This window comes from Aulostomus chinensis, chromosome 14 (genome assembly GCF_037954235.1).
Source record: "Aulostomus chinensis isolate RoL2024-O1b breed Wild chromosome 14, RoL_Achi_v1.0, whole genome shotgun sequence".
Taxonomy (NCBI): domain Eukaryota; kingdom Metazoa; phylum Chordata; class Actinopteri; order Syngnathiformes; family Aulostomidae; genus Aulostomus; species Aulostomus chinensis.
In genome coordinates, this window is record NC_141333.1 from 7,727,872 (window position 1) to 7,753,639 (window position 25,768).

The following is a 25,768-nucleotide window of genomic DNA, read 5'->3' on the forward strand; positions in this document are numbered from 1 at the left end:
CAGCGGTCAGAGATCTGGGAAGTGCAGAAGCACAAAGGGGGTCATGTCATGTAACAAGAACAAGTACAGGAGGACAGACAGGAGGAGAGAGAAGCCCAATGCACCATGGGAAATCCCCTAGCAGTCTTAGCCTATAGCAGCATAGCTAAGGGCCAGCCTGAGCAGCCCTGACTATAAGCCTGATCAAAAAGGAAGATCTTCAGTCTGCTCTTAATGGTAGAGAGGGTGTCTGCATCCCGGTCCGAAACTGGGTGACGGTTCCACCGGAGGGGAGCCTGATAACTGAAGGCTCTGGCTCCCATTCTACTTTTAGAGACTCTGGGAACCACAAGTAACCCTGCATCCTGGGAGCGAAGGGTTCTAGCTGGGTAGTCGGGGATTATGAGCTCTGTCAGATGTGAAGGTGCCTGACAGTTTAGGGCTCAAAGATGAACTGAAAAGATTTTGGTGGTCAAAGGTCACTGTCATCTAATATGAATATCTCTAATATCTCAGGAATATCTTCATGAAATTTCTTCAAATCTAAAACAAAAATCAACTGAAAATCACAGATGATGAACCAGACTTCGGTGGCAAGTCACTGTGAGAGGTGCACAACACTGAGGTATTCAACTGCAATGTGCTGTTTCAGCTCATATCGGTTTCTGTAGGAGTCCATTCTTACACCTGGCTTGAAATACTGCAAGAAATGTGTCCTTTCTGGTATTAAAGTGATGATTATTATTATAATTATTAAAAGTAAGTTCATAATCAAGAACTCACTGAAGAGAAAAACCATATCATAAGCAAAAGAGATAGAAGTGTTAACTCAGATTTGCTTTTGTCAGGAGAATCACAGGAAAGATGGATGATGAGCCTCATTTGCATAAAAAGGAAGAAGATCTTTCTTTGTCTTTGCCTTAAAAGTCTTCAAAGCCAGAAACAGATGATGATCTCATTTTGAGTCAGGAGATGGAAGTGTGTTATTTAAGTGTTAGTTGAGGACAGCCACATGTGTTTGAATGTCAACAAAATTATAAGTGAACCAAACTAAAGAGAAGGAAACTGATTTTGACTCAAAAATGCACCACGTTTAATCAGTTTAATATTTCCTTTTAAAAAGATGTACATGGCGGACAAATGGATCCATCTTCTATACTAGTATTGAACAACATACAGTACAAGTTATAATTAGCACGTGAAAACAATAATTACCAGTAAAGTCCCTCGTATTTACTAGTGAAGGTTCACTACTCAGTGTGAACCTTCACTAGAAGCCCAGGTAGATACAGAAAGTTGACAACAGAGAAAAAAAAATGCCTTTCAGACACTGACATGAGATTACCTCTGACCATGAAAACCCTTCTGACACTGTGAATGTCTAACAGTATGTGCAAATGAAATGTAACAAATTGTATTCAGACCTGAATAGTCACAGGAAGGGATTAGCTGTATGCTGGCATTAAACAGAGCTGTACTACATTGTAATTAAATAATGCACATTGATGGATTTGCAAGGCCGACTAGGAATTTTGGGAACTCTTAAGTATGTTTCCTCAACCCCAAATTTGCTATATTGCCCTTAAATGTATCCAAAACTACTAAAGTCTCCCACGTTACAGTATTTTTCTTCCAAATCAATGAGTGTAACCTGAATACTGACATGATTAAAAAAAAACAGCGGGCCCCGGTTTCTGAGAGGCCCTGAGCAGCTGCACACTGCAGGTGGTTTGTGTGTTAAAATGATAAATCAGACACAATGACAACAACAGTGAACTAATAGCACCATTCCAAAGTAAAGCACCGCGAGAAAAGGGAAAAACACCGCAGCTTAATCATTGCCGTTACATAGCGCCGCTCCCAGCGTTTGTGAAGAGTCAGGCCGCAGTTCAGAGCACAGTGGACGTCACAGCGATGCTGTTGAACATGATGACCGCAGCATTTCCAAAAATACTCTACAGGATAGAGAGACAGCTGAAGCAACATTTTTAAAAATATGCCATGGAATTCTTCAATGATTCAGTACTGCTTGCATGCCAAGTTTGGGGCAATATTTTAACCGTCTGTCCTCTCCAGATCCAGACAGGAAGATAGATACCCTTTTCCTCACTCCGACCATTAGTTAGCTTAGCGCAATCAATGGTAGTGGATGGGAAGTGTTAGCATACTGTACGTCTGACATCAAACAGATAGGTTTCAGGATCATTATTGGTCCAGACGTAATCATCCTCATCCTCTCTAACAAAGTTGGCCATGTTTAGTAGCAGCAGTCGCTCTTCTTGTTGTCGGTGTTTTATTTTGTTGGCTGAAGTTTTGGTGGGGCCTTAGTGATGGCAAATCACCGCACCCATTCAGAAAAGTAGGTCTGCTTCTGTATCTGATTCAAAAATGTGTCAATGTCTCATAAATTGAAATTATTATTTTGTTGTGAGAGGCACAGTATCATTGCAGGCAAAACCATTTTTGGAGAAAAGTCTATTTGATGACTTTTGAAGGAGGTATGCCAATATGTGCTAAGCTAATGATCTCTCTGGGTCACACTCTGAGAGAAGAGTGTCCATCTTCTTGTCTGGCTCTGGAGAGAATGGCATGTAGTTCCCTAAAAGCTGGCATGTTCCTTTAAATGTGTTACACAGTCACTGGGTGAGCTGATGCATCCTTTGTGACAGCAGGAAAACAAAAACGCTGACGTGGGAATGCCAATTTGCTAGATTCATTATAAATCATTTAACTGTTCTACAAAGAACACTGCTGAGATTTCTGAGCTTTCTGTCAGTGTAGGGAAAACGTCTAAACCTGCTGTGATTTTCAACAGTTATGTTTACATGCACAGTCATAACTGAAATGATTCAGACGATACTTTGAATCAGACACTGCCATATAGGAGCATTTTCTGATAACCTTAATAAGAATAAGGTCAGAGTGTCAACCTGCTTGATGATGCAGTTGTAACTTCCAAGTGAGTATTTCCAACTTGGCTCAAAGCAGTTTTTTTTTTTTTAAATCATATTCATAAAGAAAACACCACAGTAGCAATATGATAGAAACAGTTTAGGTCAAATTCTGAAGGGAAACTGATCGTAGGGATGTAATGATGGGGAATATGAATGAATATTCTACAAGCAGCTCATGTAAACCCCTTAATCACAATGTTTTCTGATGAATAAAAGGTCAATAGTTGGAAAAATTCCGTCCATGTAAACTGGCTTCAATCGGCTATTAATCATAAGATTAAGAATGAGATTCTTTATGGATGTGTCAACTGTTTGGCAAAACACTACGGTCAGACACTTTCCCCCTCCTCCTCATTGGTCTTGTTCCTGCTGGCTGAGCTGACTCACTGTGGCCTCGATGTGATCTGAATTTCCACTCATCGTTAAAGTTACTTGCTCTGTCCAGTCAGTGTGTCATTTTGGCGAGACAGCGATCGGCTGATAATGCCACCGAGCCAAGCTTTTCTCCCAGAAGTCTTCCTGAACAAGCTGTCGCAGTCTGCAGCCACAGCACAAAATAGCATCCTATAATGAAAAAGGTCCCGGTGGGTCAACACTGGCGTGGCTCACATTATGAAGGCAGCATCTCTGCGTTTAAGCTGTTTTGCTGCAGGGGTAAAAAATATTGAAGCAAACTAACAGATGAGCAGATGACATCCAGCAAAGTGGCAAGACTACGGCAGTTTCACTGTAGTGAGAAAAGTGTAGGGGTGGGAATGACTCACGACACGACACGACCTCCATTATCAATAACCATGATGTCATGATCCTGCAAAAATCGAATCTTTGGAAAACTAAGACACATCCGAACCTCTGCCACATGGATACAGACTATAAACATCAAAATTTGTTAATCAATTTTCCTCTGGAAAACGCGTGGCCAAGGAATTTGACACATAAATATATCCTGCTCATGGTTTCGACCTGTCTTTAGGATCCAGAATCAACTGTACAATTTACCGCGAACCCCCTCCAAAGGGTGATTACTCATTCCTTTTAATATTCCCAGTTTTCCCACCAAATTCAATTAAAACCATCTCCATTAGGTTTTGCTTACAAACACATACCACGGATCACATTACCTCCTTGGCAGAGGGAAACATTTTGTTTGTGATATAAATCATTTTTTGTGTTACTGAAGAAGGGTAAACACCCTTAAATGACAAAAAAAGAAGAAGCAGGAATTAAAAATTAATTTGCTTGTTCTGCTGACTGGGTCTTTTTTTATGGTTATTAACAGCAGCACCGAGTACTTTTGGGTAAGAGACACTGGGATAAAAAAAGATAAAAACGGGGGAATCCACGTATAACGCCTGCCGCTTTATAAACATGTGTACTGTATATTTGGTATCAGTATATCGATAACGTACTGCAAGAGGAAGTATCCCAAAATATAATGGAGTATTGCCATTTTTATCCCACCCCTAATACAGAAACCTTCAATCACGTCAAAACAAACACAAATGTATAAACGTCCTGTGACTGCTGACACTTTGTGCAAATCAAACTCTGCTTCTACTTCAGCTGAACAGCGAGGACCGATGAATATGTTGGTACAGACCGAAGCAATAGCATAAAACAAAGTGGTCAAGTAACAGCTATCAGATAACATAGAAACATATTTCATTGTATAAGATATTCATTTTCATGGGCAAAGATATCTGGAGGATCATTTTCTTTACAGAGTGGATTTCTAAAATTCATAACTAAACACATATCACCTGTTAACATACAGGTTTTAAGAAATCAGGCTTAACTTTAAGGCCACTCAAACAAAAACAAGTGGAACTGCGACCAGTCCTGCAGCCAAAGAGAAATATAGTAGCACCAAAATGTAACAACAGAGGGAAAGTTTAGAGAGACAGAGAGAGAAGGGGAGCAAGAGGAAGATGAACTCTTCCTCACTCTGCCTCTCCAGGTTTCAGCAGCCCTCCCTCCATTGGAATGTAGATTTCAGCTCAGGCTTACCAGGCCCAGCTCAGCCTGGAATCTGCCTGGAAAAAGGTCCATCTGAACAGTTATGGGTCCACTGGGTGTCTGACAGCATCCCAGGTGGGGTCTCACAAGTTGCTGTCACAAGGCTCAGTGGGTCTTAGGATTACTGTATGGATGTGTGTGTGTGTGTGTGTGTGTGTGTGTGTGTGTGTGTGTGTGTGTGTGTGTGTGTGTGTGTGTGTGTGCGTGTGTGTGTGTGTGTGCTTGTAGACAGGATCAAGAGGTGGAGGCTGTGAGGTCCATGGTGTCCAGTTCAGTGTCCCTGGCAGGTCTTGCAGCACATTTGTCTAAAATATGGCCGGCTGCAGAACTTGAACCTGAGCACCAGGGGGCAGTAGGCCACAGTGTTCACATCTTTGCACTCTGCAGGGGTTGGGATGTGGGGGGAGACATAAAACAGCTTCAGTATTTCACGCTGCAGCAACATTTGTACAGCTGTGTGGTAATCCTGCAGAACTGCCTCGCTCAAAAACAAAATCACGATCTCTTTCCACAGATTTATTGCCTGTGTATGAATACTTTTTAAATGGAAGGTTCAACTGTAAATTCTCTGACTTTTGCCAGGAAAACTAATGCACCGCTTGAAATGTGAGAGAATCAGATATTCACTCAAAGTTTTATTTATAAAGATAATCAACCCCCCTACATTGGAGGGAACAGTAGAGGACTTTTCTCAATGTTCTCTAAAAGGTTGATGAATATACTGAACCTTAACACAAAATTGTGGATTGTCTTTTGGTTATGAAAGTCCTACAGTCAAAGTTTCCTGTATCACTTTAGTAGGATGTTCCATTGAAAGAGTACACGGATGACTTTTGGGATGTGAAAGAATCATACTGCAGGTCACATGAAAATGTTCCCTTTAGGACTTTATAAGGGGTAAAACCTTCCCAAACTGTGTGTTCTCGGAGAGTTCTGAGAACCGCCCAACTGCAAAGTTCCCACAGTTTGTTTTTTTTAAAGGTTAGTGTGACGTTATTCGGAGGGATAACAGGGAACAATCAGTGCACTCTGGAAATCTTTACGATATTACATTCTCACACATCTTTACTAAAAAGTTCCTAAAATGTTCCAAGTGGTTAAGATGGAGTTCTTTGAGAACAGGGGAAGGTACTAAGTGGATGTTCAGGGAATATTCAGGATGTTTGCAGGATAAGGGGATAGGTTGAAGGAAAAATATAGGACATGCTTCTACAACATATGCAGAAGGGTGGCATTACAGGAACCTTGAGGTGGACTCACCCTCCCAGAACATTTGCAGAACTTTACACAACATTTTTGGGAGACCTTGAAGGAATTTCTTACATCCATCACAAATCTACAGTATACTTAGATATCATACAGTTATTTTACTACCTCTTGAATAAGGTTAGAGTTTAAAAATTACTCAATACATCAAGTATGACATGAAGTATATATTTTTCTAGTTAATATGCAATCATAAACGTTGACCTCTGACCTTCAGGGTTGTCTGTACTGATGGGCAGACTGAGGTCACATTTGCTCTTGCACTGTTGCATGGCTGCTGGCCGCTGATGTTCCAGGCACTCGTTGGATGGCTGGCCGGTGTGGGTCAGACACTGCACCGAACGCATCTCCTGACCCAGACCGCACTTGGCAGAACACTGCAACACAAATACACATCAAACACCCAAGTGTACACTTTACCCCGCACAGGCAAACAGGGTACCAAAATTACACAGGACCCCTACTTATCCTAAAACAGGTCAAAGGTTATTCGTTAAGCAGGATCTGTGGGGGGCCATGTTGGCTTGTCTTTCTTCACAAGACCCAAACAGATAAACTCAATGATTATGTCCAAGGATCAACCAGAAGTAGAAGAAGGCTCTTACCTCTCCCCAAGGACCCATCACCCACTGAGGTGGAGGGCAGCGCTTCAGGTTACAGCGCACTCTGGAGGTGGGGCGGCCATGTTTGGGGCATCTGGACTCTGGCAGCGTGTCACCACTCTCCCCGCTCTTACACAGGACCACACGGTGCCTGTAGCCGGGACCACAGCTAGGCGTACACTGCAGACAGAGCAAGAAAAGTTGGCGAAGTAGGTGTTTACACCGGTCACATGCATAAAAATTCTTAAACCACACAGCAGAGGGCAGCAGCTGTGTAAAAACAAAAGAAGTCTGGGGCTGTTTAGTCCCAGTGAATCAGCTGGATATGATTTCTTCTCTCACATGTGCCATTGCTACCTTACAAAAGACGTCAGCTGAACACCAATACATTTGGAATAAATTCGTCTTTTACTGTGAAGTTTAGCTCCAGGAGGAATGAAAGATCTGTTGTAGTTTAAGAACACACAAAAGAGTCGAGAAAGGTCCTACGTTTAATCATCCTCAATAGTTTTGATCATTAAAATGAAGTTTAAAAACCCTGAGGAACATGTTGCTAGTCTCTGACAGACAGCGGCTGTGGTCCGCCAGCGGGCCAGCGATGTGGTCACACCGTAGGGAACAGAAACACAGTAAACACACGGCTGTGATTTGATCGTGAGGCGGAGTGAGACCATTTATAGGTATTTTCATTCATGTGCTGCAGCTGAATAGCTGTTTACCTGCCACTTTCCCCATGAGGTCGAGGTGCAGAACCATCGACCGTGTAATGTAAGTGGATGTTGCCACCGTCACATCACCCCTGAATTGTGGACTATCATTTTACATTTAAATCTTATCATTTTCTAACAGACTCTTATGCCGTTTATGAAGACTCAAAGTGTGCTTTCTTAGCTATTTTAATGTAATTAGGACTATAATTGAAAAATGAGCATGATTCTTTCAAAGAAACTCTGAAAGAAAACTTGAAACCAACAACTGACACCATAAAAAGACTAGGAATATGTTTACGAAGGTAGTAAAAAAAAAAAAAGTGAGATGGTTGTTTTTGCATCGACTTTTATACGATCTGTTCTCAATTTGCATCCATTGGAGCAGCCCCCTGCTGGCCATAAGAAGAAATGCAAGTTTATAAGGCACATTGGAATCCCTTTTCAGACCAGTCTGTCCAGTTATTCTATATAGTTGAAGTTCAGGACAAGATGCATGTTCGTGATAAGAAGGAGATTTTAACAGGACAGCATCAGTTGTTGCAGCAGTCTATTACCGTCCATTACCTACCGTCTGCTGTTACCACTGTTTTTGAATGTAAGATTTGATTTCCTATGTTGAAGCAAGTATCTGCGTAGGCATTGTATTTTAAAGATTTAAGGCAAAAATTGAACATCATTTAATCAAAGAATTATGAATATAAATCTCATTACAAAGGTGATGTCACAATGTTCGACCCCGTTCAAGGACAAACAAAGAAACGTAATATGCTTGAGCTAAAAATAGCATAGGGGATCCCCGCATGACAAGAATGTACTGTATTCATGACTGAAGCAGCATGTTCTGCGTGATGTATTCATCGGCTCCGTGCCTCTGTTGTGTATTTCATTGCTACTCTTACTTTCTCCTGGCAGATATTTGGCTTTCTTAGTTTGGAGGAGAAGAACAACGTCACTTCAGAGGAATTTTACAGAAAACACTGGTTGATTCAGTCATGAGTTGACAAAAAAATACAGACTGTAGCACAGTGAATTTGGGAGTTCCCCCATAGACTACATGCATGACCTCTGACCTCTGTCGACCTACCTCTGACCAGTCCAGGGCCAGCCATTCAGGGGGGCAGCTGTGGTTACTGCAGGGCTCAGTAAGTGGGGGGCGCAATTGGGTGCAGGCGGAGTCATCCAGGACCTTTTCCTCTGATGCAGAGAGCCTCCTTTTACATAACACCTCACGTGTCCGCAGACCGCCATTACAACTGCGGCTGCACTCCGACCACTCTCCTGTCCACCAACTAGAGCGACACAGGATACGTATAATAAAGATGACAAGAAAAAGTGTAAAAAGTACTAAAAGTTCCAATTACTGACGTTGGGGAGCATGGCTCAGTATTGCAGGATCTTCTCTTCTCTTTGGGTTTGTTCTTCTTATCGCAGAAGTGGTTGTAGACAACAGAATTGTCTCCCAGCTTCCTACACACCACCTGCTGGGTCTGCACACCTGACCAGGTGAAACAAAACACATGACCTGATGACCTTCAATTTTCTTGTGCAAAGACGAAGATGAGTCAGAGTGATGCTGAAGTCTGTTTCCTACTGGTCGTGTAATTTCTGCCACCATAGGATAAGAGCAGGGGTACCGTTATAAGCTAATTAATCCTTCACTATGATCCTTTATTGACATATTTGTAACCAACACAAAAGCCAATTAAATTACACAAAATAAATATGCAACACCTACGACCTGTGGGTGCTTATTCGCATTATGCAGTCACTTCCATGTCAGATGTTTTTGCTTGACGTCAATATTAGCATCTTAAAAGTTACGGTTAATATTAGGGCAAGTGAATGCAATGTCCTCCTTTTTGTGTGTGTGCACGTGTGTGTGTGTGTGTGTGTGTGTGTGTGTGTGTGTGTCCACCTCCTGCACAGAGAGCTGAGCAGCGTGACCAGGATGTATAGTGCCAGGCGAAGCCGACCAGTGGATCCCGGTTAACTGGGGGGTTAAAACGATAGTGGATCCCTGGGTTCTCCTCCCTCACTAGCACCTACAAACAGATTTACACACACACACACACACACACACACACACACACACACACACACACACACTTTCTTTTGTGACTCTTTACTCAAACCTTGCTCATCCATTTTACAAAAGAACTGCATTTAATTATGAACCTTTTGAGAGAAACACTGACCTGCATGGCTCTTACCATGACTATGAGGGTCATATTCGTTGGTCCCAGTGCCTCTAGAGTTTCTGGTCCGTCAGTTGGTCGCCGGTAGTGGAAAGTGGTTCCAGCAATGTTGAACCTGTGCGGTGTGTCAATGGTCAGCTTCCCATTGATAAAGTACTGGTCACCTTTACTTTTCAGGACTGGGACATGGATGGGGTGGGGGGGGGGCACGGACAAGAAAGTCAAGTAAATGAAAGAAATTATTCCCATTAGTGTGATATCTTATTTTGAAATCCTGCATAGGTTCTTAGTTTGTAACTGAGCAATTGTGAATACAGCAATGGATTTGTTGTTTCTCTACATTTTAGCTCAGTCCTGTTGTTACAACCCTCATTCTATTAATGCAGGTGTATCTGATGACTTTCTAATGCCCCTCTGCTAGCGTCTATTGTAGCTAAGCTAACTAGCAGTAGTGGGCCAGTAGGGGTCTGGAGCTCTGCTGTAATTCACATTGAGAGGAGAGAAGGGTACCATTCTGCCTGTCGGACTTAAAAAAAACAACATAGACAATAAGCATACTTCCCAAAAGTTGTCATGTCTCCTCAAATATTTTGGCAATTATAGCTAAATGAACTTGAATAGCATCTTACCAAGGTAGTTTAGGGAAATATTGAGCTCTTGTATGTGGATGAAAACGGACCCTTTAGGAATTCTGACCACCTCTTCATAACCTGGGAGACACACATACACAGAGTCAAACAACAGTCCATCTTTTTGAAGGATCACACCAGCTGCTACACCACTAAACACGTTCCGACCCATGAGTACTCATTACTACATTATTGCAGGAGCACTCATGAGCCGGACAACACCCATCCTCAAAACTCGTTTTGATATTAACAAGGCACCTGTGAATTTGTGTTTTTTTGGGGGGGGAAGCATCTTGCATAATTGTGACGCTTGTGTGGTGACAAATTCTGTCCACAGACAGACTTATAAAAACCTGCGAAAGTACTCAAACCGCATCTGTGGTAGTTCCTGCTACAGTAAGTGTCTCCAGGACCACATTTTACCATGATGAAACACCCAGACTCGCAAGGTGAAAACATTACCAGCCGCACGCTGTCACGGCTGGTAAAAATGAGAGCAGGGTGAAGGGAGGTTTACTCTCTGGGCATCAGGGGGAGAGATGCATAAGTAGTGTTTAGCTCTGTGGGATGCCGGTGGACTGAGCAGAGGCTTCAGATTCCAGCTGCATTCCAGCTGGCCTCAGCTGCTCCGCTCAGCTCTTTGCTAGAGAGCAAAAACCACGCCAAGAGCCGGCCTCTCTCTATTCCCTCCATCTGTTTTCCTGTCCCATTCTTTTTATGCTCATCTCACCTTTGCTTTTCTCAGTTCTGCTCTGCCGTCAAGCCAGCCCTGCAAATAACTTCAGCCTCACTGGAGGAAAGAAGAATGAAAATGGAGGAGTAAAGTCATTCCTTCCAGTGCTTTGACCACAAGAGGAAAGGAGAGGCTTGGCCGGTGACCTCCTGGTGGAGCTCTGAGAGGTGGGATTGATCCTGCTCTGAGTTTCTAGACAGAGGCGTGGAAGGTTCCAGGGACGGTCTGAGGCTGGCTGACACCGAGAAAGCAGAAGCGCAAGGAATGGGTTCTTCTGTTAACAATCAAGGACTGGTGGGGCAAACTTATAGCAAAGACGCTGTAAACCAGCGACCCTTGACACGCCTCTAAACCCTCACAGCCCGCCAAGTCACAGGAGGACAGATGGAAAGGGACGTGTGTTGAGTTTGAACTCCCGCTGCAGAGAAAAATGATTGAAATGAACGCTTGACTGGGACTCAGGGAACTCTGCTTGTCTTAGCAGCAGACACAATTTCTGTTTTACAATGCTTCACAGAGTCATAAAACACTGTATGAAAAACAAAATAAAACCCGCGCATGCTGTGGACATTATCACGAGTAACAGAAGGTCGGAGCTGAAGATCAGAGGATCAATATAATGATTGTTGAGTTCCTCAGTGCAGCATACGTTTCTACTCTGGTTTGCCCTGCTGCCTTCGTTGCCAGCTGACAAACCATATTTAAATCATCGAAGCAGACGAAGATGCTGGCTAAAGGTCAGCGAGAAATCAAACACTTGCTGTAAACGTGACCGAGTGATGAATCTGCACCGAAAACCCCTCCCAGGCTGGCCCAGGAGCTGAAGCCAGAGAGAGACCTGGGTTATACTAAAGCTGTGACCGAGGGAACCCAGTCTCTCAAAGGTAACCTGCTGTAAAGTTGATGCAGTTTATCTTGCAGATAGAATTTAACAAATGGAGCCCAAAGCCTGATTTGAAACCATTTCTATTAATTGGAACAATTAGCAAAATGGAAATTCTAACCTGATAACACAATTTTGGTTAAAATCGATCACCATTAATTTGGTACACAAACACAGATTAATATTTTGCCATACAAGCTTTTCGGTACCAAAATCGCACAAATGTGCTACGATGACGATGAAAAACCCACGAAATCACCAAATAGAAACTTGTTAGTCAGACTATTGTTACTTTGTTATTATTCAAGAAGCGTTACGCTCCTGGAAAGAAGGTGCAGGTATTTTGTATAACTAGTGGCCACTCTCAGGCTTCGGTAATCTGCAGTGCATGACTCGATCCTTCCAGAGACATCTATGTATGCTCCCGTGTCACTGCCACCCGCTGGCTTTGATAACTACAATGGCGGACAGATGTTTTGAGTTTGAAAAGGTGACTGTCGGCTGGATGTTTTGCATCACTCAGCAAACTTTTGCCAGGAGATGAGCTGGGAGCACTGGCTGCAGGCAGCATGGAGGGAATTCATAAACCCCACAACGTAATGATAAAAAGCTGGCTGGAACTTTGGCAAAGTCTCCTTTAAAAAGCATTTTGATGGAAAATTGGACTTTGGCTGACAGATTTGCCCAGTCACTGTGGTCCAGAGTACGGCTGCCTGCTCAGGGTGTGTCCGCTCTGAGGAATCCTGAGAGGGGGCGAGTGGTGTTGACAGTTAGGGGAGATACTTAAGAGTTGGTGTTGTGGGGAGAATCTAACAGGAATAGATCCGACAGCAGCTGCACCTCAAGCCACACTGGTTGGACCTCACCTAAATCGGTCTGCCACGTGTCCCTGGGTGGCTGGAGGATAAATATACACGTTGTATACATATATCCAGTGTATGGTTTCTATATATTTCCTTGCTGTCTGTATGAGTTAAGGGTTTGTTTCTCGTCTTCCCAGAGATCTTGTGTTCAAGGTTTAAAGTCAATCTGTATGTGACCAGACCCACATATACACTGAAGGTACTTGTGTAATTTTTATTACCTTTGCCAAAGAGGTTACGTTTTGGGCTGTTTCTTACTTTGTCTGTGTTTTGGCAGGATTACATGAAAACTACCCATATGATCACAATGACACTTGATAGAGGACCTCTATATTTGATCTAAATCACGGGACAGATACACGTTTTTGCCCACCCCCCGCCCACCCCCCACCTTCATTTAACAATGTGAGAAAAGACATTTAATGGACGGATTTTTCAGATAACCAGGATGAATTGTTTTTTAAGGATGCGCTACGTCATAAAATAACACTGGGAAAGTTGAGGTGCTGCATGATTAACTCATTCATCTGCACGCATCTTTGTGAGAATGTCACCACTTCACCTCAAAGAGAGAGGTTTTACCCGGCAGCGCGAGTTTAATGAGCATTGTGGCAACTCATTTTGCAAATGTATGAGGCACTATAGCTTTAAATGATTAGTTATAAATATCGGTTAGTAATTATGGGTAATGGCAGAAAAAAAGTTCCATCTCGTGCATCCCTTATACAATAATACTTCATTTGTGACATGTCAAACCTTTAATTCGTAATCCTTTATAAAAACCTATATTGAGAGATTGATTTGGTTCCAAGGTCTTGAATGGAGCATAATAAACTCAGGAATTCACCGGGTAAAAAAAAAGTACTTGATGTAGACAGCGATGGCGAAGACCGGCGAACGTTACTGGATATAATGCCAACTTTAAATCTGGGCTGAATCAACGCAGTCAACAGCAATAAAGCAGGTGCGATGTGGAGTTCTGTTGGCTTTACCAAGTAAATAACTGCAACAGTATGCTGCCCTGAACAGTTTTCATGTGAACAGACAATTGGATTTTGAACGTCTGGGGTATCCTAACTCATATTCTCACAAGGAAGATGTCCAAGATGCATTCGGTCCAAAGAATTTGAATCCAAAGACGGCATGTGCACATTTTTGGGACAGCAGATCGATTGCTCACTTGTTACGGTAAATGCCTCATGTTAACCTAATCTGAATCTCAGAGGAGTCGAGACCGTTCCAGCGCTCAAGTCAAAAACATATCCCCTCCCCCCAGTCTCGTCCTTTTGGAAAGATATTTCGATACCTTGGAAACCATTTTTCAGAACAATTTACAGGATCATTCCTCCTACTGAAGTTTCCAAGAGAAAATATTTTACAGAATCAGCTTATAACGAGTTAATGCTGCATCATGTTGTAAAAAATGAAGGTTATACTTGTCAGACTTGGGTGTATATCCAGTCTACGGGATAATCACTATAATTCCTGGTATTCCAAACACTCAATATTTTCCCACTTTAAATATTCACTTGGAATGTTTGAAAATGCTGCCAAAACTTATCAGTGAGCATAACTCAGCCAAAACTGTAGATAACGCTTTATGAGATTTGCTTGAGTATATTCAAAAGTCTGCCCATCCTAACCACCAACCGCTCAGTTGTTACAGAGAAGGAAAAAGATCGGCTGTATCACAGCTTAACTGATTCTGATACCTGGACTTTAGCACAGGCCAATATCGATCGTTCCCCTGTGTTTATTCAGCGATTGGCTCTTTAACCTTTTGGCCACCACTGCATTCATTCATCTTCTTGTTCAAACTTAGGCAACACTCTCGGAAAAGGAAAATAGATTTCCTGTATATAATATTAGTCAGAGTTGACCGGGAAGTAGATCGTCTTTTAGTCAATGTGCCGACACTGATCCTGCATTTGTGGACAGTATCAAGGGGGAATTTCTGCTACGAGCATAGGAGACGGAAAAAATCATCGAATCAGACATGAAAACGACATTGAGCCATCTCTTGTCCGGTTTGCGAACCGATAGTCAAGACTGGTTAAGGCCACATAATATTTATTCTAAACTTTGTTTTGAATCCACTTGGAATATTTTGCTGGGAAGCTCCAAGTTACAACCATCCATCAAATTCTGTTAGGGAAACTGATATATTTAAAGTTGTGGTGGAGTTGTTCAGCTTTAATCTGTTTCCTGGTCTATGTTCTCCCATTTTGGGTCAAACGTTGAAACTAAATCTCACAATACAAAACAAGAAGTTATTAGAGTTTACTTTTTTTTTTTCCTTTCAAAAGGCATTGTTAATCCAATTATCACAGGTAACTGAAGAGATTATTTAATGCTCGTTTGTCCTTTTAATTTCTACCTTTTTATTTTTATCCAGTTGTTTATTTTTCAGGCTGCACGGTGGTGCAGTGGTCAGCACTGTTGCCTCACAGCAAGAAGGTTCTTGGTTCAAGTCCCGGCTCCATCACAGGATCTTTCTGTGTGAGTCTCCATGTTCTCCCTGTTCCTGTGTGGGTTCTCTCTGGTACTCCAGCTTCCTCCCACAGTCCAAAGACATCAAGAGGGGACGAGGCTGATTGATACTCTAAACTGACCGTAGGTGTGACTGTGAGTGTGAATGGTTGTCTGTCTCTATGTGTTGGCCCTGTGATGGACTGGCGACCTGTCCAGGCTGAACACCGCCTCTCACCTGTAGCTGCTGGGATAGGCTCCACCCCCCCCCCGTGACCCTTAACAGGATAATAAGTAGAAAATGGATGGATGGATGTTTCTTTTTCCTTTTGTGATGCTGTGTTGGCCGTCATAATATTGTCACGTGTGCTGTGTGTGAGTTTTAATTTTCATGTGAAAGAGTGTACAGTGTTCTAGCAGGAGCACCCAAAAGATGAGATGGGATTTAAAAAAGTATTTCACCTCCTTCGGGGAGCGAGTCGTTGAAGAGTCCCTCCACAGACACACAACTGCTCCCGTCACCGCCACAGATCCGACAGCGGTCCTCGCGCACATCAGAGCCCAGGATGCGATCACAGCCGACGTGCTGCAGGAGGAGAGAAACCAATGAGGTGCGGTGTTGGGGGGGAGGGGGTCACTTAGGGTCATGGGTGAAGGGGCACACTCAGTAAGTCGAGAGGTGTCAGAGGCCTGGAGGGGGTGGGGGTGGGGTGGGGGATTACCTCTAATGTCTTCCAGATGCCTCTTTCAAAACACAGAAATATCAGATGGTGATTCCAGATGTGTTTTCTGATCCAGCGCAGACATAATGCTCTTAGATTGCTAAACTCATAGCTGTCGACATCAATAACGTTCGTGATGAGCGAAGCAGGTGGTTTTACTCAAACGGTGAACCAAACATAAACAAAAGTGTATAGAACCAACGTCAACGTCTCTAATCCTGGTATATTCAAGTGAGGCTTGCTTACCGTGGAGGAGGATAACGAGGCGTCAGTTTATCATTGCTTTTACATTGATTAGATCAGAGTTTAAAACCTAATCCAGACTTTAAACCCTGATCAAGCTGTGGTTACCAGGGTAGCTGCATAATGAGGGAAGTGAGTGTTTATTATATTCATGTTTTATTATTCTGCTTTTCGAGATATTGTTAAGCACCTTTTAACTTCGCTGTTGGTTTGTGCTTCAAAAAGTTATGATGATTCTGATGTCCAACACAGTTGATTGTGTAGTGTTTAAAACCACAGCCAACTACAAAAATATTCATGGGTATGAGAATATGAGCATGGTTCCTGCAAAAGTAGAACGCATGTTTTGATTTTTAAAATAATATTTTACCATTTTTTAGCTATTGACTACAATATTGCAAATAGCAGCTGAGAAAATTCCCATTTTGGAGGGGTAGTACTGACATGATGACAACAAAAGTTTAGCTACACAAAAACTTAAGCTCCTTTTGCAAAAGTCAGCTGTGAAGTATCACTTGTCATCACCTCAGCAAATGAGTAATTTTCAGTTTCACAACTAGAAAACCCTCTGAGAGCGATTACCTCTGCCAGGGAGGCTACGTGGAAACAGAATATGAACATGATATCATCAAAATGTGTCACATTTACGACCAAACCGCCAAAAATAAGCCTTCTTGATCACCAATCCAGGTCACCGTCCGCATGGTCCGGCTTATCAGAACGCATGGACTCAATGAATTTCATCAAAACATGCTTGCATTCGTCGCCAACCATTATATTGAAAATAGGTCATCTGGATCACAATCTGGGTCGAGATTCTTTCTTTCGACCACTTCATGTAAACTCGGACTGAAATTAGTTTATGAGATATAAAAAAAACCAAACAGCACTTTCAGTGAGCTCAGGCTGTAGCTTAGAACAGTGTGATCACGTGTGATATTACCCTTCTTTCCAACAAATTAAATAAAAATCCATTCTTTTTTGAGATATTCCACTAACAAACACATAAGTGTCACATCCCCCTTGATGGAGGTCATAATTGAGACTCTCTACTATAAGTTACATTCTTGTAACCAGAGGAGCTGTTCCAGGATCAGCCCACTTCAGCTGATGACCCGCTCATCTACTTCCATATATTCAACTGGCTCTGCAATTTCCTTCCACGCTATTAGCAAACGCCTTCATGTGAGTTATCCTGCTAAGAAACAAACCACCCAATCTCCTTGGTGGAGGTCATCATGTGATGTATCAGAATGTGGGAATAATTCATTTTGCTGCCGTGTCGAGTGACGTCAGAGCTGCTTCCCAGACCTCTACCACTTGGAGGTTGGAACTTTCCCACTTTCCAGTTTCTCATGAACGCACTATTCGCACTGAGGTAGATCAGAGCATAGCCGTCACCTGGAATTACCTGGTCTATTAATTTCACGGGTGTTGCAAATGTTCTGTACACTATATTTTGTCCAACAGATCCGGGAAAAAGGGGGCTCCTGGCAGGACATGTCTTTCGTCTGCAGAGGCATGTTGTGTTCAAATGGACCATCTGTTCCCAGGTCCTTTTCCTCCCCCACCTCCTTCTCTCTCCTTCTGTTTCTCTCTCCTCCTAATTGTCCAAGTTTGGAACCGAAATCAGCATGAGGTTACAGACAAGAGATGGAGATTTCTCCATGCTTTGTTTGAAGTTTTATGTGTGCATAAAATACACTGGAGCTCAGACGCTGGAGCAGAAGCAGGAGGGGGATCTGACGAGTACAGTGAAGAAAACTGAGCAGAAAGTTGAGGGAAGGAGAGGCATGGAGAGATGTAGAGAGTCAGAAAGGGAAAGAGAGAGAGCGATAATAAGACCGCAGTGAATGAAAGCCAGCCTGCAGTGCAGACAGACTAACAGCTGAGTTGGAAGGTCACTGAGTACAGGGGAAAAGAGAGAAGAGGGGAGGAGGAGGAGGAGAGAAAAGGATGTTGATAAACAAAATCCTCTCGTTGGATGAGTTCAAGGACTACAGCCTCTCCGACTCCTCAGTCCACCTTAGAAACTTGAAATAGAGCAGGATCATGAGGGCGAAGGGGCAGCTGGAGGGGGTGGCGGTGAAATCTTTTCACACTCAAAGCTGCAAACAACCACAAAACAAGTTGAAAGGGACCTCTGATGAAGGAGAGCTGAGACGTCTGCCAAAGTCAAGAGGATTTAACTGGACGGTGGCAGCTTTCCAGACTCAATATAAACACTATTAACTCAGCTGTAGACAGTCTGGGGTTGATCCTCCACTCACATCTAGTGGCTTTTATATTTCAATCAAACACAAGGATGTGTACACAGTCTGATCTCACCTTACACTCTCCGTTCACACACACATCCAGAGAGTCATCTCGGCAAGGAGTCCCGTCCACCACAGCTGGAGCGCGCTCGGTGTAAAAGTTGTATCCTTCTGCCAGGCAGTTCAGAGAGCAGGTCTTCACCCCACCTGAACACACACACACACACACACACACACACACACAATATCAATATACAAACTTATTCAAAAAATTTCACACAAATATTGACAAAATCCTGCATGTATGCTGGAATTTATTACAACACAAACACATGCATTCAAAAACTCAGAAAATAATCAAACTAAAGTCACATTTCTAAAATGATTTACAAAACACACACACACAAACACTTCCACACTTTATATTAAAATACATTTTTATCTGCAACAAACCTGTTTACATTTACACTGGGGGTTCCCGTGTCTCCAGTTAACACATCTTGTTTACAGGGGTTCCACAAAAACATCAACACACCAACAAACACAACGGTAACCCCCCCCCCCCCCCCCCCCCCTGTGAAGCCGGACGATTGTGTTTGCAAAGGAAGTCTTAGACAAGCAGAAAAAGGCAGACAAAAGTGGCTCGGACACTCCGGAGTGAGATGTGGTCAAGACTGGTGGGAGAGGATAGTGAGGGGGACCTTCATGGATGAACTCTGGGTGTTAAACCTACATATGCAACATCAAAAGTTGGAATTTATTCACAGCTGACCTTAGCCAGTTTTATCCGGAGGAGTGACATTTCTGCTCATGTACTTGATGATGGAAATACCTGTTCTCAGTCCATTAGCTGCATTTACACCTGTAATACTATATTCACATGATGGAGCACAAAAAGTTTCAACTCAATCACTCAAAATCAATTTAATGCAAATGACCTACTAAGTTTTACAGAAGTCAGATTGATGCCAGCATGTATGAAAGTGCACAACTGAATTTGGACTAAACAGGATTTATTCTACTTTTATACCCTAAAACTAAGAAATCAAAATCTACAGATCAGCTGCTAAGTGGAAATGGAAAGGGAGCATGAAGTGAGATTGTTTTGTCAACTGCAGTTTGAATTTGGAACCTTAGCATGCTAACGTTGATGAGAATAAGTGGAACGTCATAATTTCCATCACAACTGCCAACTTCCCTCTGTTGACAAAGTCCATGTGATACACTCTAAGGCTCCAGAACAGCTACTAAATGGAACATGAGGTGAGACTGTCAGCCATAAAACATCACTGTACACAATACAAACACTCAAAGTTGACTCCATGTCATGGAAAAAGGCTAAATTAGATTTTGAGACGTCTCTGTGAGAGGGCAAGGTTGAGTACCTCGCTAGCACGGTTAGCGTGATGGAGCCTGAGCTAAAATGTGCAAAATTTGAATAGTCTGCAAAAAAAAAAAAGAAAAAAGAAAAAGTTGAATTTCTGCACCAAGCCAGCTTCTGTGCAAGTCCTGTCAGGTGTTTCATTTGGTCGTTACCCCTCCTGGAACTCCTTGTTGAGTAATAAAGACCCACCGTCAACTGTCATGTCATTTAAACATGATTATCAATCGTGACCTTGACGACGTCCAACTGTTTGCAAGTCTCTCGCACGTGTTCAGCTGAATGCATCACAGCTGTGTGAAGGGCAGGATGACAAAGGGGACCGTCTGCTGGGGGGTAGGAAATGTTTCCAGTGCTGACAAGCAGAGAACAAACAGCTGAATGTGATTAAGTGCCTGTTTCCTCAAATACTTGCATACGAAGACAAAACTACAAAGTATTAACTCAAGGAATCGAGGGAGAGTATCTCACCCACTGAGGCATGTTCCCCTCTTTATTATATGTATGTACGTATATATATTTATACTTCAGAATAGATTTTAACAGCCAACAATTCAGAACGATCCTCATGCAGTGAAATCAATACGTCTAAATATGGTATGGTTACTTTTTCAATCAATTGACAATTTCAGTATTCCAAGTTAAAAAATCCAGATAAATTTATCACATCAACTGTAAACTATAAACAATTCCCAAAAATCCATACCACGTTTTGTATGTAAGACTGATATGATATTATAAAATTCACTTGAGGAGTGTTGTGGTTATAGAGGTTCAGCGGGGAGAACAGTTTCATGCTACCTTGCAACTCCAGATGTGGGTCAGGAGCTTTGTCGTCTTTAACTGTTTTCAACTACTGTTTCACACCTGCAACAATGTCTTCTGTCTTTCATATGAAATACTTTATCCCACACTTGCGCTTAAGAAAAGTTCGCTGGCCAATTTCTTTACTCTCTCTCAGCCAGAGGGAAGGGGAGCATGTTCAGTTTGAGCGAGGGGGGTAGGCGTGATGTCACTCGTACAGAGAAAGCACAAAGATGTTACAAGTGTGACTTATCAACGCTAAAGAAAACAAGTGTATGGTGATCGTATTGAGATGATGAGAAATCGCGACAATGTGACAACGGTGCAACCATGTCGTGTACAGTAAATGCACACGATGGGTCTGGAAGTACAACTGCTTTTCTGTAAAAGAAGTTTCATCTATAAAGATCGAAGGACAGTAGGAGATCGTGGACACCTGACAAGATCCATGTAATATTTCCTGAGAAATTAATAAAAACATCCAGAGCTGCCCCAAAATTTAACAAGTTCTTTTCTGGCTCATGTCTCACCAGCCCTCAACGGAGTTTCATGGCCATCAGCCGGGTAGCTTTTGCATAATCCTGCTGAGAGTCAGACAGACGCGAGTGAAAACAGTACGTCCTAAAAACCAGCAGTTTCTCTCTCTCTGTCTTCTTCTGTAAATAATCTCATCAATAATCATCTAACCGCGAGGCTGCATTATTTCATGAGGTAACAACTTCAGTATAAATGACATGTTTATCACTCCTATCAACCAATCAAAAGGAACCCAGGTAGCTAGATGACATCATAAGACGGTAATTTTTCATTTACAGTAATTTATGTTTCCCCATTGGCATTAAGAAAATACATCAACACTCGTGTGTGTATGTGACTTTCCTGTGTCTGTCACTTGTTCATTTTCCCACTGTGACGCTCATGCATACATTTGCACACACTACCTTTACTGAGTATATTCCAGCCAAACATACTGTATATATTCTTCATTCATGTGTGCAGCCCGGCAACAGCTCCACTGTGTGAGTGGCTGTTGACATCAGTCCGAGCGTTTGTTTGTGCTGGCAGCACTGAAGGAGGCACAGTATGTACTGGCAGGGCTTGAAGACGATAAAGTGGTCAGACCACGGAAAACTACAATTCCCATGGTGCCTCGCTTTGGCAGGGAAATCATGGCTTGCATCAGTGTGCGTGTGTGCATTCTATGGAGTGTGAAGGTTAAATACGAAGACTGCTGGATGAAGAGCAGCAAGTTCGTTTGCAATCTTAATGACTGAACTTTTTTTTTCACAAACTGTCCTTGGCTGTCTGAGCAGAGAGAGAGAGAGAGACAGACAGAGAGAGAGAGAAAACGTCTGTCTGTGCTCTCCATGTCTGAGGACAGAGTTGAAGAGAGAGCGATGGATTGCATAATAGTATGGTGAACAAAAGAAGAGAAGGAGGGAAGATTCATAGAGAGTCAGAGAGTAGAAAGGAAAAGAAACGAAAAAGGTGAAAAGGAGGCAGTCTTCCCTGAGCGTGCGGTGAAAGTGAAAGGATAAGGATTCAAGTAGAGAGGGAGCTGAGGAGGACGAGGAAGAGGCTGGGCGGCGTGATATGACCTTAACGCAGGGCACTGTTCCTATTTTAACAGCTGCAAGGGATTTCCATTGTAAAATCAGCTGACTTGATGAAAGGAGCACTTGTTGCCTGAAGTTGGAATTGGCTTGCCGTCATCTCTGTAAGCCATTATGTTATTGGAGGCCTAAATTAAAGGCAGTTATGTCGTTGAAAGTATTTATCTGTCACGTCCAGTATAGAGCTCATCAGGAGCGAGGAATTCTTGCAAGGCATTGTGGGATGCATGGCGCTCTGCAGCCAGCATCTGCAGACCAGACAGGAGAGTCTCTACGGCTTCAGCTTCACTTTCTCCTCAGCAAGCGCACACACACTCACACATACCCACGCGCACACACACACGCTCTGTCTGTCTTCATCTGGTCACCTTTAACTTTCTCCTCCTCCTTCCCCATTTCACCTACATTTCTGCCGCCATCCAGCTTTCATCCTTGTCCTCTCGTTGGTTTGGAAGAGCACTGACATGTGAAACCACTGCCGTGTCACACAAGAGTTCAAGTCTAATTGAAATCACATTTAATCATCTTTCAGTCTGAATTGTCAGCATGTTTGTCGATTGAGTTATTTGGTGTTTATTATATTGTCTCAGTGGTCTGGAGGAGCTTTCGGGTGTCTCGATTTTATTGACTGCAGCTGGCAGGTGTTGCACCATAGAAAGACAAAGTAAACAAGACAACTAAGAGTTTGAGGAGCAGTGATGCTGCGTATTCAACAACACATCCATGGAATCTTCAGGTATGGAGAGATGCTGTCGAATGTGCTGTAGCTCACCAATGGACCGGTAACAGTGGAATAAACAGACTTTGTTTAATCATCTACTTTGAAAGTCGCCCTCCACACTACTGCATTTACACCGAACACAAACCAGTTTCATTTGTGGGATTTTGTAATGTAAAAGTTTTCAAAATGGTTACGTTTTGCTGTCCAAGTAAGACGTAAATTAAAAATAACTCTTCATCATCAGTGCAAGTACAGCACTACTTCCTGTGCAGAATACCATCAAAGAACTGATTCCTGTTTGTAATACTTAGTCAGTGATATCTGCGCTAACTTGGGAGTAGCAGAGTGGGGTGGTGGTGACTTGCTGATGCATGGTGACACCCCGTCTGATGCTGGAATCACAGTGTGGCAAGTCTAATGTTGACTCTACTGTTGGCACTCCTTCTGTTGTATATCTGACCAACCTGCTGCTACACGCGCCAATGTGTTCACAAGTTTGTTGTTTGATGCTGTTTACTGCCTCTTTAAATCTTATGACAGCAGTGAGAGAGACGCAAAACAGTAAAGCTGTCAGCTGACAGGTGTTGAAACGCTCCGTCTAGTCAGGACTTGAGGAACCGCTTTAATTGATATAAAGGTCAAGCACGTTGTCTGTAGTAGAGGAAACTCATGACGCTCTGCTCTGAGACCAGTTTCTCTCTCACCTCCTCTGTACGGCTTCCAGGTGTAAAATTTCCCCCGGAAAGGAACGCTGTCAAAATCGGAACACTGGATCTCCCGGAAATCTCGCGAGCCTGCAGGACACTCCTGAAACACGCATACAAATATTCTTCATTGATTTAGATTCAATATGTGGGCCAACTGAAGGTGCAGCAATACTCACGTCAATGTTGCAGGACCTGAAGCGTTTTCTCTCCCCCAGACAATACTTTCCCCCGATGGTCGGCCTTCAAACACAGGCAGGACCGACAGTAAGACGTGAGTACTGCTGATCAAAATCAAACCTCGTATCGCAGGCTGGCTTTGTCTGCTGTCTGCCTGGTTTATTGGTATACACTCAAAAACACAAAGCTTGTGTCCCATGACTCAAGAACAAGAGCGTCTTGGTCTAGATGCAGTAAAAGGACACGGAAACGCCCAGCTCGATCACACCAACAGTCAGATGAAACAAATTTTGAGGGAGTGACCATCAGAGTTGTTATACAATCAAAGCGGAGGTGTTTGCTGACGTCAGTGTTGCAAACAGAAAGTCCCGGGATGGTGTTGGTGGGATTATGGCATCGGAGGGCATAAGCTACAAACACAGGTACTTTTTATTGATGGTAATTTTAATGCAGAGATACAGCAACGAGATCCTTTGAGCCCGATGCTGTTCGTCCGCCACCATGACATAATCATGTTGAAACGTTAAAAGAATCTGGCAACAATTCCCAGAAGCTGAAAACACCCCAGTTGTCGACCACTTAGCGTGTTCGGGATGCTCTGGTTCGGCATGGACCGCATCGTCTTCAAATTCACACTTGGCAAAGTCATTAAAGAGGACTGGACTTACAATCCACAGGCCACAAATAACAACCAATGTAGAGGAGAAAGATAGAACTGAACATTTGAAATCTAGTTTAACTGTGCTGGCTCATCTGCACCTGGAACCTGAATGACCTGATGAGCTCTGTACCTGGGGCTGTCACAGTGTCTGACAGAGGAGGAGACGCCGCCGCCACAGGTCCTGCTGCACTCCTCCCACGGCGACCACAGTCCCCAGCCCCCGTCCACACCCTCCGGCCGTGTACCGTATGCAACACACACCCTCTTGTAGCACCACTGTAACACACATATTTGTGCACACATACAAAGAGCACATATTCATTTTTATTTCTTTTACAATGACTCAAACATCTACTATTTTCATTGGAAAATATTCAGACATAATAAGATGAGTAAGCGTGAGGACACGTACTGCTTTTCTCTTCTTATAAAAGGAGCAGACAGAGACACTCCTCGCTCCCGACCCAGTTTCTTAACTTTAAAGCAGAAGTCAAAAATACTCATCTAAAAGCATGAATTTTCTGCATTTACCCCCTTTTCTATGGTGTTGGTCTGGCAGATGGTTCCCTCTGCAGCGGGGATGCTGCTGGTGATACAACGGTTACTTTTGCTCATGCACCAAAGTTCGCTGCAGACTTCCTGCGTGTGAGTGACAGCAGAGGAAAAATGAGAGTGAGAAAGAGTGTTTTTTTTGTTTTTTTGTAATCATTACAAAGACACGGGACAGACACACTCCGCTAACGTCTCTAACACATGGAGCAAGGTTTTATTGTGCTCTGACCACATAGTATCGATGATATTGGGTCTATAAAGAAGTTTGCTGCTCCAGATGTCCATTTACTCTGATCCTGGACCCGTAAAAGTTGACCATGCAGTAAAGTGTATGATATTCAGTGTAAGTATTTCATGATGTTTCAGATTCTCACAGACATTCTGACTTAAACAAGAGGCCAAAGAATACAAATTAAGAGCAGATTGAGATTGATAAAACAGATTGGGATCCAGACAGGTAAACTTCGTCTTGTTCCAGATCTTGCTTTATTAGTAAGGACAGCATGAAACTAAATGACATACTGGTTCATAAAGAATCATTCAAACTATTCATGAAATGGTTTTTAAGATCAAGAAACACGAGAACAGAATTTTATGACTTTAAACTGAGGGCTTTAAAATGAGCAGGCTCAT

The 25,768-nt window shown here is 42.9% G+C and overlaps 1 protein-coding gene across 3 annotated transcripts in view; it reads right to left on the bottom strand.

Moving 5' to 3' along the window:
- Positions 1–1,094: 1,094 nt before the first annotated feature.
- adamts10 (ADAM metallopeptidase with thrombospondin type 1 motif, 10) overlaps positions 1,095–25,768 on the bottom strand; it is a 54,321-nt gene continuing 29,647 nt past the window's right edge. For 2 of the 3 annotated variants that reach the window (XM_086225431.1, XM_086225433.1), the window contains 14 exons: positions 25,115–25,222; positions 24,714–24,859; positions 23,922–23,985; positions 23,743–23,845; positions 18,593–18,726; positions 15,762–15,885; positions 10,352–10,432; positions 9,723–9,901; positions 9,443–9,569; positions 8,893–9,022; positions 8,612–8,816; positions 6,821–6,997; positions 6,427–6,592; positions 1,095–5,330 (listed from right to left, as the gene is read on the bottom strand). In XM_086225431.1, coding sequence (XP_086081557.1) covers positions 5,221–5,330; positions 6,427–6,592; positions 6,821–6,997; positions 8,612–8,816; positions 8,893–9,022; positions 9,443–9,569; positions 9,723–9,901; positions 10,352–10,432; positions 15,762–15,885; positions 18,593–18,726; positions 23,743–23,845; positions 23,922–23,985; positions 24,714–24,859; positions 25,115–25,222 — 1,854 coding nt within the window. In that variant the 3' untranslated portion in view covers positions 1,095–5,220. The remainder of the gene's footprint in view (positions 5,331–6,426; positions 6,593–6,820; positions 6,998–8,611; positions 8,817–8,892; positions 9,023–9,442; positions 9,570–9,722; positions 9,902–10,351; positions 10,433–15,761; positions 15,886–18,592; positions 18,727–23,742; positions 23,846–23,921; positions 23,986–24,713; positions 24,860–25,114; positions 25,223–25,768) is intronic. The other variant, XM_086225432.1, reaches the window with a different exon arrangement.